At 46.5% G+C, this 14,842-nt stretch overlaps 1 protein-coding gene across 1 annotated transcript in view; it reads left to right on the plus strand.

Moving 5' to 3' along the window:
- The first annotated feature begins 5,090 nt into the window (after nt 1–5,090).
- The window catches only part of Rbpj (recombination signal binding protein for immunoglobulin kappa J region), a 204,098-nt gene continuing 194,346 nt past the window's right edge, over nt 5,091–14,842 (plus strand). The window contains exon 1 of the mRNA XM_059275876.1: nt 5,091–5,190. Within this exon, the coding sequence (XP_059131859.1) occupies nt 5,159–5,190 (32 nt within the window). The 5' untranslated portion in view covers nt 5,091–5,158. The remainder of the gene's footprint in view (nt 5,191–14,842) is intronic.

The raw sequence follows: 14,842 nt of genomic DNA on the forward strand, positions 1-14,842 counted from the left end.
CAGGAAGAAGAAGACAATAAACCGAGTGCTCTTAACCACACAGTCATCATCCCAACCCCCAAACTGGTTTGAAACAACAAGTCTTATGCTGGCCCATGACTCTGTGAGCCAACAATTTGGGCTGGGCACCGCTGAGTGGCTCATCTGTCCGTTTCTCTTGGGGTCGTCGTTCAGGTTGTAGTTATCTGTTCGGTTCTTACTCTTTTAGCCACCTTCACGGGCAAGATGGAAACAAAAGAAATCTATGTTTGTGTTCACTTTGCAAATGAGGGAGCAGAAGACTGGAGGGATTAAGGGTGAGGTGAAAGCTCACAGGAATCTTGATTCAAGTCTACCAGCCTTATTGTCAGCCTCCCGCTTTTTCTACTCTCCAGAAGTTTTTCCAAGAAGAAAACAGTTGGAACTGAGTTGGGTGACGGTGGGTAGTGTCAAGCCCCTTGATGAATACTTGACAGTTCCTCCTCCCCCACCCATCCCCTGCCATCAGGATGTCTATTCTAGCACCTCCCAAAGAGAAAATGTATGTTAGAGATGTATCTGTGAGGAATACTTGCAAAGTGTATAGTGTATATCGAGAAATGTCACACACACACACACACACACACACACACACACACACGGGGTAGGGGGAGATCCCATCAGTGGTCTCCTTTCCTGAACGATACCTCAGAAACTTTAGTGTGTTTACAGAGCATCGTGAATGTCTCAGGGAAGGGTATAGTACGCTATTAGTCAGATGATGCCCTAGGCTACCGTAACAAAGTGTCCCTAAAGAACAGAAGTAAAGTGCAGGGTGGAGTTCATTTCTCTTTCATGCATCCAAACCCAGAGCACTGATCCAAGACTGGCAACCTCAACTCATATGTTCCAAGATGGTACCCAGCTCTTATGTTTCTCAGGCTGGGCAAGGTGGGTTAGATACCACTAAACAATATGGTGGTTACACATAAATCTGTGCTTCATTCCATTGGCCTGAATTTGACCATATGGACTACTATAGTTTGGACCTATGACCTACAATGTCACTCAAAGGTCCATGGGTCAAAAGCTTGTCACTCAGAGTGGTGCTATTAGGAAGTGGTAGAAATTTTAAGAAATGGGGGCTAGAAGATGCTGGGTTATTGGGTACATTCCCTGGAAGGGTATTAAGGACCCGGTGTATTCTTTTTATCCCAAGCCGTGAAGTGCATGGTTTAATTTGCTTACTCTGTTATTGCCATCTTACATGCCTACCAGTGGCCTAAAAGCAATGTGTCCTTCTGATCATGGACTAGAACTCCTAAAACTGTGAGCCAAGATAAATAACTGGATTACCTTCAGTATTTGTCATAGTAGTGGGAAGTAGATCAGCTCCTGGATAGAACCAGATACAAGAGAGGCTTTGAAAGGCAATCTTCAGTTAGATGCCTAAGTGTCTGGCTGAAACCCTTGAATCAAGACTCCTGTGTTCTATTATCAAAATTCATAAAGGGCACGCAAACACTAAGCACCATCAGCAGTTTCTCAAATGTGTTTATCTACAAAAGTTTATATACATGTGTATGTATATATAATATGTATTATATCTCTCAGGACTTGTGTCTTATTATGTATTGCATCATCCAGGACAGTAGAATTAATCATGCAGCAACAACAATGTCCCCTACCCCCGACCCAGTGCTAAAACAAAAGGTCAGCAGTTGGGTTCTTATACATATCTACAGGGAGACAGAGAAGCTGTCTAACCCTCTCTTTGGGAATAAGCCTGATGATCAAGCTTAAGCTCATCTCTTAGAGGGTGATTGACCACACAGATTGGCATGAGCCATTCAGCTAACATCCTCCAAGATCACCTCAGCCAACCTAGCAGCCAAGTGCAAGCGTGCGATGGACCAAGGTGAGCCAAGCCCAGGCTGATGACTCACAGCTAGGTAAATGTTTGTTTTACGCTTAAGTTTAGGGTGGTATAATGCATGCAAAAGCTGGCATAGTTATTTAAGCTTAAAGGGGATTTACTAAAAGGTTGTATCCTTGAGAGACTCAGACACCCTAGGCCTTTGCCGGAATCACACCATGGGAACTGGCTGATCAAATACACTATTGTGCCTGCCACTGTGGACATTATTGCAGCTGCACCCTGACCAACGGCTGCCACAAGGGATAGTGGCCCCAGGAAAGTAGATGGACCTGTTATTGCTGCCACCTATCCTCAGAAGCAGGTCATTCTCAGGTGAGTCATTCTATGAAGTGTAAGACACAATGGCAAGGGCACTGAGCCAACAAAGACATAGGCCCAGGCACAGGAGCCCCTCTATGGTACCAGGCATTCACTTGTCCATAGATTATAAGGAGGTTCAGCACAGGAGTCCTTAGTCATGGGCAACACCTTGTCACCAAACCTCACTGTAACATTTCAGTGCTTCAACAACCAACGGCAGCACCCCAGTGCAAGCCAGCTTCCTCTGCTAACTCAGTCTGACTACAAGATGCAAATACAAATATGGTCTATCCCCCTCACATTGCAATTAGACTGCATTATGGTGGTGTTGCGAGGGTTGCTCTTTATGAGGGTCTTGGGCCATTAGGAATGACTAAAGCCTTTCAGGAGCAGATCAGCCAGCATGGGAGCGAGGTAGAAAGTGAGGCTGTGCCTCATGGCTTGCCTTTTCTTCCCTCATCCACTTTCTGCTCCTCTTTCCACCATGAAGGAAGCTCACAAGCCCTCATGAGCAGCTGCACAGATACAGTGTCTTGCTCTTGGACTTCTCAGCCTCCAGGGACACAGATTGCTGCAGCTCAGGTATTCTGCTGCAAATGGACTGAGAGAAGGGACTAGAACTTTATGTTTAACATAAGGTTAATTGTTATGGAATAACAATAACAACTTTAAGATGTGTTACATTCATTTCTGTTGTGGAACATTTGTTTAATGATACAAAGATGTGTTGCATTCTTTTATGTTGCATTTGTTTAACTCTGTGAAGCTGTGTTACTTTGCCTGTCTAAAACACCTGGTGGTCTAATAAAGGGCTGAATGGCCAATAGCAAGTCAGGAGAGAGAAACAGGTGGGGCTGGCAGGCAGAGAGATTAAATAGGAGGAGACATCTAGGCTTGAGAAGGAATGAGGAGAAAGAAAAGGAAAAGGAGAGGAGGACACCGTGGGCCAGCCACACAGCCACACAGCCACACAGCCACACAGCCACACAGCCAGCCATGGAGTGAGAGGAAAGAAGATACATAGAATAAATAAAGGCAAAAAGCCTAGAGGCAAAATTTAGTTAAAGAGAAATAGGATCATTTAAATTAGAAAAACTAGCTAGAAACAAGCCAAGCTAAGGCCGGGTATTCATAAGTAAGAATATATCTTCATGTATTTATTTTAGAGTTAGGTGGCAGGCCCCTAAAAGAGTAAAAAAAAAAAAATAGAAGCCAATTACAGTTAATTAGTTAATTATTGTGACAGTTTCCAGGTATCTGGCAGTAATATCTTGTCTAGCAAAATTTATGTCACCATAATTTTTTAACAACAACAAAAAAATGTGTGTAATGAAAAACAAAATGAGCCCCACTTTGGTGAGCTGGGTGGACTGGGTCTTGGTCACCTCCTCTGGCTAGAAACACTAAGAGAAGACTGAGACAGTACAGGTGAGGAAGGCTTGAGGAAGAGCTAGCAAAGCAGTCACACTGTGAAACTCTCTGATCCTCCATACATGCTCCATTCACTCCCGAATGGTGACATCAAGTCGGGAAATGGGGTGCTCAAAGGACTGATCATTAGTGTACCCTGAAAACAGCAATGACCCAAGAGGCCCCAGGTAACCAGCCAATCAGTTTGCCCAGAATGAGTTTTGCAGGGAGTGGTATTTGCCATGCCAACATCAGCAAAGCCCCAGGGAAACCAAGATAAATTGGTCACCTATACCAAGGCCAGTGAATATAAGATCTGCATTTGTTCCTTAGAAGGAGCTATGGAGAGCCAGAGAGGTCTGACTGAGGTGGTACTTCTAACTCATTCATCTCTCTTCTTCAACTGGCCATGTATTTGAAATCCCTTAGTGTTCCAGCCCTGGAACATGGCCATTGTTGGCCAAGTGAAGAAGAAATCATACTTTACAATGGTGATGATGAGTGCCCATGGTCTACCAAGCAAAGGACTAGGTGCTTTGCATGGAATCATTTACTTAATCTTTCCCCCAGTCCTAGGAAAGAGGCAGCACTAGTATCCCCATCTTATAGCACAAACTGAGCCACACAATAGATTTAGTAACTTGACAACATCACATCACTCTTAAGTCACAGGTCTATGCCATTGTGCACAGTTAGGCTCCACAATGGGTGGTCCAATGGTCATGGCAGGATGCCTGGCCTATGGATGGAGACTACCTTGCAGTTTCAACTCCAAATCTGAAGCCAGCAGACTTCTCCCACCCATCCCCCATCCCAGATGACCTATCGATCATGCAGGCAAAGTGCTAGAAGCCTAGGAGACTCAGACAGGAACAACTGTGCTATGCTGGATTGCACCTCTGTTTAAGAAGCTGGGTTTGGGGATGTGAGACCATGGGGAATATCATGCTATAGGTCAGTAGGACTCACTACACATCACTTCACATCACTGTACCTCAGCTATCAGAGCCACAGGACTGGAAATGTGGCCCAATGATGAGTAGGCCTCCAGCTAGGATTTAGAGAATCAAATATTCACTCAGAGGTTTCAAGTCAACAGAAGTAACTGGTTAGAGCTTCCCAGGCAGCCTCTAAACACAGAAGCAAAGCAAATCAGCCTGAGGCAACTATAGTACCTTTTAGCCTCTTTTTCCTCCTGGTAATTTATTTCTAGGCTATTTTTTATATTAAAACAAAACAAACACAGGCCTCCAGTTTTAGGATCTGCTGCAGGAAAAAGAAGCAAGGAAGAGTCTCTCGTTTGTCCTGATAAACACCCTCCACCATCAGGGAACTTACTTCCTAACCCTCCAGCCCACACTGGGAAAAGGGCTTGGGTTTGCATTTTACCCTTACAGGGAATGGTCAGATTTTCCCCCTTTAACACTGACACTTTCACTTCCTTTGCTAGGGCCAGTGGCCCCCACACGCACGGGTGGACGACGCGGCCTCTTTCCAGGGCCTCACAAGACCTGTTTCCCGAGGAGCCTAGGTTGAGAGTTTCTTTTCGAGATGACTGGATTGTTCTACCCACCGCTGCTGAGGTGAGTGACTAGCATGGATCCCTTCAATATGCTTCAGTTGAAGACTTGTGTGTGTGTGTGTGTGTGTGTGTGTGTGTGTGTGTGTGTGTTACTGGGCCTGGAGCCCAGGGCCCCCACACATACTAAGTAAGCATTTTGCCATAGGCTCCTGCTCTTGGCTCAAGAAATAAGTAAATTCCTTTTTTGATGTTCCTATCTCAGGATGTGTGGAATAACCATTTCCTTTGCCGTGAAATCTCTGCGTAGAAAGTTCTATCATCTCGCCTTCTCTCTGAGACCATTCGTGACACAGCTAAAGATGGGGATGGGCTGAAGTAGCTGAGCTGTCTGTCCTGGGAGCAAGCTTCTTTCTCCCTGGCTCCTGAAGCCAATAGCACAGCTTCTGCGTCAGATCCCTTCACCTCACCTCGTGTCCCTCCTCAGAGACATGCTTTCCTCTACTCAGTGTCAGAGAAACACCAGGAGTTTTCTGGAACCAAAGATACCTATGGTCCCTTGGGGTATTTAAAGTTGTAGGTGTTCCTTTTAAAGTAAGTTCTTCTCAAAGTGCATGCTGGGAAGTGATGCTGGGGAAGATGACTATTTACCTAAAACAGGCCGCTTTCCTGAAGGGTTGGAAGTTGCTGGCCTAGATGAGGGACCCAGAAGAGCCGCCCTTGTATCTGCTTTCCTCAAAATGTAAACTAGTTGTGATATCATAGCATTATTTGTCCATTCATTCTTTCGTTCATTCATGTGTTTGCTATACAGTTGCTGAGCACCTACTGTATACTGTATCTAGGAAACAAAGCAAGGGTTTCCCAAGCCCTAGCCCTGGAGGAGGGGTGAGGGAGTGAAGTAAAAACACTTGAGAATGAGGGACGAATTATATACAGACAGAGCAGGCAAGGGTGAGCTAGGAACATGGATCATGGCAGCACACAAAATGATCCTGGGGTCTGCAGCCTAGATATGAGAAGGCGTGGGTGACAGACTCCTCTACTGGACATCACTCTGATCTATCCTAAGGGTGCTGTGTTCATGTCAAATGCCTATCGTTCAACATCAGAGTGGAAACATTTAAGAAAAGCCAGGAAAAAAAATGAAGCTATATTTTAAAGAATGGAAAATAAAATCAAAAAAAGAAGTCTAAGAAGCAGAACAGTGTGCCCCACGGGAAAGTTCAAGGGAACCTGAGTAAGGGAGAATTTTAGTCCATGTGATTCAGAGCTAGCATTTTTGTTTGCTACATTTCCACTAAACAATAATGCACGGGACCCTAAAATTTCCTGAAGATTAAATCTGGGGCTTTTGTTTTACATGATGTGTGTTTAAGTAAGATGTAGAGCTTTCTGAAGAACTGGCATGGACCAGGTATGAGGGGTACACTCCTTAATCCTAGCACTCTGCAGGCACAGGCAGGCAGGTCTCTGAGTTCAAGGCTCACCTTGTCTATTTATCTTGTTCCAGGCAGGGCTACGTAAAACCCTGTCTTAAAAAAAAAAGAAAGAAAGAAAGAAAGAGAAAAAGAGATTCAAGTGTAAGTTTTGCTGTTGGTACCATTAGCCTTTAGACAAATCCTTAATGCTTCATTTCTTTGAACCTCGATTTTCCCCACTCCTAAACTGAGGATGACAACACTTCCCATTGGAGCCCAGTTGCTCCAAAGATAGGAGATGTTGTGTATACCTCACTAACAAGGTACCCAGGGAACAGACGGCTGGGGTAGCCATCCTTCAGGTGGTGTTGGTGGTTTACAGTAACAGGATTGAATGGCCTAAACACGACTCTTAGATGCAAAGGACCTGCTCATGGGTTCCAACTCTTCCTCTTAGTGACTGTGTGATTTTTTTTAAGGCATTTAGGCTCAAAATCTTGAATTGCCTCATGTGTAACAGTGAACATGACGCTTGTTTCCTCCTAATTTCATTTTGGTGTTCACTCTTAAATATAAACGCCATGTATAAATCTGTCATTACTAGGAAGGCTTTGAAAATAAATCATGTTGATTAAAATTCACTCTCCACTCTAGACAGTAAGTGTACACAATAGAGCTGGGATTCGAACCGTGGTGGGATTCTTATCACTCTTCAGAAGATGTAAAAACAGCCACACATTTTCCACATACACCAAGAATTTTATAATGAGGGTGCCGGGAGAAGTCTCAGCTCTAAGGAGGGAGGGAGCTTTGAGCAGGCTTACAATGAACAGTTCCGGAGGACTGTCCACTTGTGGGTAACACAGAAACGTACGAACAACCAGATGTTCCAGGGAGTTAACCGGAGAGTCAGAGTCCAGGGCCCACGAAGGCAGGGGAAGAGTGAGTGAATCACGTGCTCTGCTCCCTCTGAGCTTGACAGAAGAGGAAACTGAGGCTGGAGAAGACAGGCTGTTTATCCCCCAAAAAGACCCACAGTGAGAGCCCAGAGGGTAAGCCTGCCACTCGCCTTCTGCCAGGCGCATGCGCACCTCCCGGGCTGCGCTGCTGGTCTTGGCCCGGGTGTACTACTTGGCTATACGATCTCTGCCATGTGTAAGTAGGAAGGAACAGAGAGCAAGCCCAAAGCTGTCTGCTGGGCCACAAAACCTTTAAGTAAAAGACTGCAAGGCGGCGAGGGGCTGGGATCAAGATCTCAAGGTTCCTCCTACCCTTCTGCATTCATGATCCCATGCAGGAAACATGCAAACATGGTGGAACTAAACATCTTGCCAGGTGGTGGTTTGTGATATATACAAACAGCTCCTGACTCACAAAGGGAAGGGACAAGAGAGCCCATACACCCAAACAGCTGCCGCCATCCGCTGGCTCCCACTACCCTGCAGCTGCCATGAGCTGTGTGAAGGAAAAAAAAAGGAAAAAGGAAAGAAAGGGACAGGGTGGGGGGAAATCTTGGACCACTTGCAGATTCCACAAAGTTAAGGCAGAGGAAAGGAGGAAGCTGTGGACCCGGGAACTAAAGAAAGGAATGGACTCGTGGGATCCATCCTCGGCCTTGGGTGACTGGGCTTGGCTCAGAAAATCCAGTCCCAGGGCAGACTGCTCTCCCTCTCCCATCCACAGAGCCAGACACTAACACAGGTCACATCCAGGCCTCACAGCAGTTTAGGAAGAAGGAAGGGAAGGAATCGATCATATTGTCGAATCTCTTGAAATGTTACTCCCCTTTATAATAGTTAGAAATAGCTACCTCATGGGTTCATACCAAAGACAAAACGAATAAGTGAAAAGTCCTTCACGCTCTGACTGAGTCGGGGACACATTACCTGTCTTGAAAGCATCATTTTTTTTATAAAGATTTCCTATTTTACAGATTAATAAATTGAGGTTCAGAGAAGTCACATGACTACCTAGGCCTTGTAAGTTAGAGGTGCATCCAGGATTCAAATCCAGGTCTGTCTTTAAAATCTCACAGCCTTATCAACTATTCGGAAGAGTCATACCCAGCTGGCCTAGGAGACTGAAGGCAGGTGAAGTGGTATTGGAGACAGCCTTTAACAAAGCAGCAAGAATCTACCCAGCAGAGGGCTTTCCTACAAAAAGTCAACTGTGCTCAGCTGTACTGGAGAAGTGGGAATTCTTTCTGGAGAACAGGGTAAAGTTAGTCCAGGAAAATTTGGGAGTGCTGATCTATGGCTGAATTTCAGGATGAAGCTGGGAGACTGCCATGTTCACAGGTGGGAGATGGGGAGGGAGGGATAGGATGTGGAGGAAGGGAATTTGGAAGGAACCAACAATGAACTCCGTCCCAGGTAAAATTTCATCTAAATCTAACCACACACCCTGGAGACAGAGAGAAAATGTTCTGTTTCCCCACCTACCTCTGTCCACCCATGCCTCCTGGTAACCCATTGCACCCTGAGGAGGATAGGGATGGGTACCACGCGCGTTTGTGGGTCTGTTGGAAGCATAGCATTTCCACGCCCATCTGAAATGAATTTCATCAGAGAAATAAGCTGTAAGCCCACCGCTTGCAATCCAACACAACATGTATGTCTACTCTCCGGGTTTCTTTGAGGGGCACTGCTTTGGCGGGCAGGAATAGCAAAATCAGAAAGTTGTCAGAAAGGGATGTGAAAGTCGCTGAAAGACAAGGTGGTGAGTGTGGGGTGCTCAGCACTGCAGCTTGGCAAGTGCTGGGGGTGGGGGGTGGGGACTGGAAAACTGCTTGGAAATGAACTTTGGGACTCCAGCGCTTGACAAGTTGGGAACTGTGTTGTGGTAGAAGTCTGGGAAAGACCTGCCTACCATTCAATACAAAATGAACTCACTTTTCAACAGAAGGCTGTTTGCTTTTTTTTTTTTTTTTTTTCCTGGCAAGCAGAGTATCCATACCTGTGGTTGCTGGGTTTATTTTCCCCCCCAGAGGATTTAGTGAGAGCTGGTTGCATAGACTCTGAATTCTGACCGCTGGGGTTTGAATCTGGCTTTCTGTGACTAACGCTAGGATCTTCACTGACTTCTAAGTCAGTGCCCTTATCTGTATCATGTCAAGGAGAATATATTCCTCACAGTGCTCCTAGAAGGACAGAGAGTTCATGTGGGAGAAGTCCATCACTTGGCAGTGACATGGGGGAAACCCTCCATCCAGGTTTCAAACACTACTGCTGCCTGGACAGTTAGCTGGGACGCTCTGGTCTCGGGGAACTCCAGGCAGCAGAGCTGTGCTCTACCTGGTAGTTCTCAGGGACATACAGATGAGCTTTTCACAGTTGAGTCACACAAATGCATTGTGTTATGTCTTCCTCGATAAGGAGGCATCGAATGCTAGATTTTAAAACTACTGTTGCTAAAACAAGTGAGAAGCTTCAGAGAATGACCTCAGAGAAAACTCCTCCGTACACACTAGCCCATTGGGAAACGGGTATGGGGAAAACATGGCAGAGACCAGAAAGTTCAGCAAGCCAGGCTTTCTTCTAACATTTTTTTGGTGTAATGAAATTCAGAGTTTTCAAGAAGTAAAGACACCATCCTCTAAGGCCCAAAGTAGAAGAAAAACTCATCTGAATCCCAGGGAACAATGCCTTCTACAGACCCATGTTTTCTTGGCCCCAATTTCAATCCTGGTGGAAAAAATTCCCTGAGGCCGACGACAGCTGAGCTCCTTGCCTGGAATTCACAAGTGGAGAAGGGGAAAATGATACCCTGAGGCTTGGAGGGCGCCTGCCCAGGCTGCCTTCATTCACACAAAGGCTGGTTAGTGGGCCTGCCACCTGTCCGTCTCCAGCCCACGAACGAGCCAGGGGGATGTGAGTTCAGGGAGACTTCAGGAGACACCAAAAGGAGCCTTCACACAGAAAAGAACAGAAAGAGGGCTCTGCGTCACCTCCCACCCCTGCTCCTGTTCCCTTCTGCGTGACATTTACCCCCACCCCACCCACATCTCTTTCTTTTTTTTTTTTTTTCTCAAAAATAACCTTCAGGAAAGTCCCCATGTCTAATAAAACTGTTGACCTTTGGGGCTGGTCAAAAAGTCATGCCTTGAAGGAGGTTTCCTAGGGTCAGTGCTCCCATCTGGGTTCCTTTAGCCTACCTCACCTCCAATACATAGAGTAAACCCAGGACATTAAATGCACCACCAGACACCATTTGCTAAAGTCTTCAAGGAGGCCGGCTAAGCAAACGCTTAGCTGCGAACCCAGGTCCCTTATGTCCCATGGAAGCGCTCCACCCCCAACCGAGCATCCTTACAGCTCCTGCACCCTGTGACTCCCTCTGCTTTGGAAGGGGAAAGTGTCAATCACCTGCCAGCCTCACTTTCAGAGCCAGGGGTGCAGAAACTACGGCAGGGTGCCACCACCATCTTGCCTCTTCCACTTCAGCTTCCAGAGTAAGTTTGTCTGATCAAGGGCAGGCTCCCAGTTAAACAGGAATGCCACTGAGACAACTTCTCTAATAACTTACATAGTGCCTGGGGTAGACTGACATATCTTAAGTATTACATGGAATATGATGTTTAAAAAAGTCATTTCTAGGGCATTCTAGTTTCACTGGGCATGTCTGTTTTATATTTCCAGAAACCATACTTAAGAATAATCCCACAACGTCAGCTTTCTGAACCCTGATTTAAAGGTGAAGAAATGGAATGTGGGGAGACTTTAGGGGTGCCTGGAGCCACTGTGATTTTGGGTGATAAGTAAGAAATAAGACTTTCCCTGGGAAGCGCTAATTTCAAGACCCATGGTAGTTGGACAAAAACCATAGGAGAGCCCCAGCCTGAAGCTACAGGGCTGGATCGAATGCTTGTGGAGGACACCAAGGCATCCTCTAAGGCAGTGGTTCTCAACCTTTCTAATGCTTTGATCCCTTAGTACAGCTCCTCATGTTGCGGTGATCCCCAGCCATAAAATTATTTTCATTACTACTTCATAACTGTAATTTTGCAATTCTTATGAACCGTAACGTAAATATCTGTGTTTTCCAATCTTAGGTGAACCTTAGGTCTTAGGCGACCCCTTTTGAAAGGGTCATTCAACTCCCAAAGGGGTTACGACCCACAGGTTGAGAACCACTGCTCCAAGGAGTCTAGGGAGTTCTTGTACACCATGTTGATGTTGAAATAATGTTGGTACCAAATGAATGATTGAGCTCTCACCATGCTTGGCAGCTGACAAGCTGCTCCCCCCAAAAGCTCTCAGAGTCAGACTCAAGCACCTTCCACACCACACTGTGGCTCACAGAGGGAGAGCGCTTCACCCGGGCGGAAGGGCCGTGGCAGATGAGGTCACGGCACACAGCACCATGGGGTAGCTTCGAATCCTGTTACATTCATCTAATGCCTGAAGGAGACAAACCCACAAGGACTGAGGAGGTTGGCTGGCTGGACACAGCAGCCAGGCCTCTCTTGGCTGGCTAGCCGGCCAAGCTCAGCCTGTGCAGCGGCCCTGTCGCCTCGCTTGAACCAGGCTGGCTTGCCAGACCATAGAGATTGCGTTCTAGGGTTCCCTCAGTGCTGTTTCGGGGAAGTAGAGGCCTTGGGAAGAGAGGAGGGAAGGGGTGTCCTGTGAGAACACTCTCGGGGACACGGATGACGCCCCAGAGGCAAAGCACCTCTTGTTTTGTTTTCCTTCTCAGCCTGGGGAAGAATCTGAGTTTGCACACGGGAGGCTGGCTAGATGGAGTGCAGAGGAATCACCAATATTCAGGAGCCTCCAGGCCCTAGGGGGAAATTGCCATAGCTCTGGGCATCAGGGAACATCTTATCGGGCCTCTCTACCCAAACCTGAGCCGCAGCCTTTCCCTCCAGCTCCTCAGACAGAGCCAGGGGAGGGCAGAGAGTGGTGAGCAAAGTGATTTCTAAAGAACGTGTCAACACAGAAAGTCAGCTGCCTTGTAATTATCCTTTTTTTTCTGACTGAGTGATAATCCTCATTGTAGAAAGGTTTGAGGATCCTGAAAAATCTAAAGTGGTGAAAACTACCCATAATCACACACACACACACACACACACACACACACACACACAGAGAGAGAGAGAGAGAGAGAGAGAGAGAGAGAGAGAGAGAGAGAGAGAGAGATCCTCTCCTGAGATTGTGGTGTATTTCCTAAGAATATATGTTGAACATAATTACTCCAATGCCTCATGTGTGGCTTTGCACTCTGCTTTTCCAAACCTAATGAATCGTAACACTTCCCTCACATTGGGAAAGACACGTCGAAGACCCCATCAGGCTTTGATGACTCTTCAGGGAGACGCACTGGAAACGACTATCATTTATTAAACTATTCTCTTACTTAGACATTGATATTGTACCCCGTGTTTTCTCTGCTAGAAATAACGGTTCGCAGGGACTCCATCTATGTCCCTGTCAGACTCTTTGGCACTTGCTCCTTCCTGTCTAGAAGCTAACCTAAAATGGTGTCTGTTCTGACCCAAAGGTACATGTCTTCTCATGTGTTTAGTCTGGGCTTGCTCTGTAAAAAGCTCCATGTTTTCCAGAAGTTTCTGCAAGTGGCATTGCTGTTTTCCATGGGCACAGAGGCTGCACTTTAATCTGCTGCTCTTTCAGCCAGCAAATGCAGCTCCACGGTTACTACTGGCCTGCTTCTCTGGCAGCGGCTGGCCACCCAGGCCTCGGCCTGTCAGGAATTCTGTTCCCTCAGGTACCGGCTATGTTGCTGCTGCCAAATACAGCTTTTAATTAAATCTCTATCACTCTGTTTATCAACAAGACTCGGGAGTCAAAGGCTGGGGTGAAAACCTGCTAGCTCAGAGAGGTTCATTCAGTAGCAACTAGCTGACTTTCTCTGTTTGTTGGAGTCTCCAAAAGAGAGTGTCCTTCTGCTCAGCCAAAAAAAAAAAAACAAAAGAAAACAAAAAAAAAAAAAAAACACACACTGTTCTTCCCTACTACTTCCTACAGGTCTCTCTATCATCTTACAGACACTCTATGACTCTCTATGATTACTTTCTGTCAACTAGTTGCTAACTCGGCCTCCTGACCCAAGGTTGATTTTATTTAATTAATGCAAATGCAAGCTCAGGGTTCACAGTGTGATTGAACATCTCACAACAGTGTGCATAGGTAAAAAGCCTCTGCAGATGCTTCTGGAACAAGTCCCTTCTCTACTACACCCCCCAGTCAAACAGAGATACTGCTGTTGCAAAGCAATCTCAAGGCTGACAGGTCCAGGCTGGCGGCCTCGGGCTACTGTTCAAGAGACAAAGGAGAAATCCAGGGACCAATTTCAGGCATCATACTATTCACTGCACCAGGAATGGGGTGATACAAGTCTTTAGGATGCTGCTACGTGGAGTTTTTACAGGACCACCGCTTGCTGATTTAGTTAATGACAATGTTGGGCTCTAAGTTCCCTCTAAAAGGCAGTCTTAAGTGTTCTCAACTTGGACAGGGCTGGCCTTAAAAATAAACAAATAAGTTACATAAGCCCAAATTTTGGAGGCTCCAGTTCTAGAAGCCAAGGCTGGGGCCAAGATGAAAGACTCACTAGCCATCTTGTGGTCGGGCCTCACGTGCTGTGTGTAGGGTGGAGCAGCAGGGAGATTTGGCTTCTAATTTGAATGCCAGCACCCACCGGGGGGGGGGGGGGGGGGAAGCAAGCAAAAACGCTGGCCATGATGCTGATCTTTCTCCTCTTTCGCTCCCTTCTAGTGTTGGATGTTCTGGGAGGTTCTGTGGTTATTTGAGAATATCATCTTTTGCTTCAGTGCTGGCTGCATTTGGGGGAAGTGAGGTGATTGTAGTGGATTACTTTTTGAAAGCTTTTAAGGCTTCTCTGGGAAAGCAGATGTCAAATTCCTCACAGTCACTGGTGTAAACGGAGCCCACCTGTGCCCAGTGCTCTGGGAGGGTACAGAGGCTCCCCAACATCCAGCGTAACATGTACACTGAAATATCCCATGAGTCCATTTGTGCATGTATTTATGCACCGTGAATCTGAAGGTCTCAGGAAAGGGAAATTGTAAAGGGTCTGTCATAAACCATGTAGGCAACGAAGGTCGGGGTTTGAGCGTAAAGTGTCCCCACTTGGTTACTAGCACAATTGGGGGGTGGGCCTAGTGGACCCCTGAAGTCATGCCCTCGAGAGATGAATGGGGGTCCCTGCCCCTTTCCTTCTTTGCTTCCTGGCTGCCATTAAGTGAGCAGATTTGTGGTGCTCACCATGGTGCACTCACTGCCTTGCCACAGACCCAAAGCAGTAAGGCTGACTGAC

Source organism: Peromyscus eremicus, chromosome 10, assembly GCF_949786415.1.
Source record: "Peromyscus eremicus chromosome 10, PerEre_H2_v1, whole genome shotgun sequence".
In the NCBI taxonomy this organism is placed as follows: domain Eukaryota; kingdom Metazoa; phylum Chordata; class Mammalia; order Rodentia; family Cricetidae; genus Peromyscus; species Peromyscus eremicus.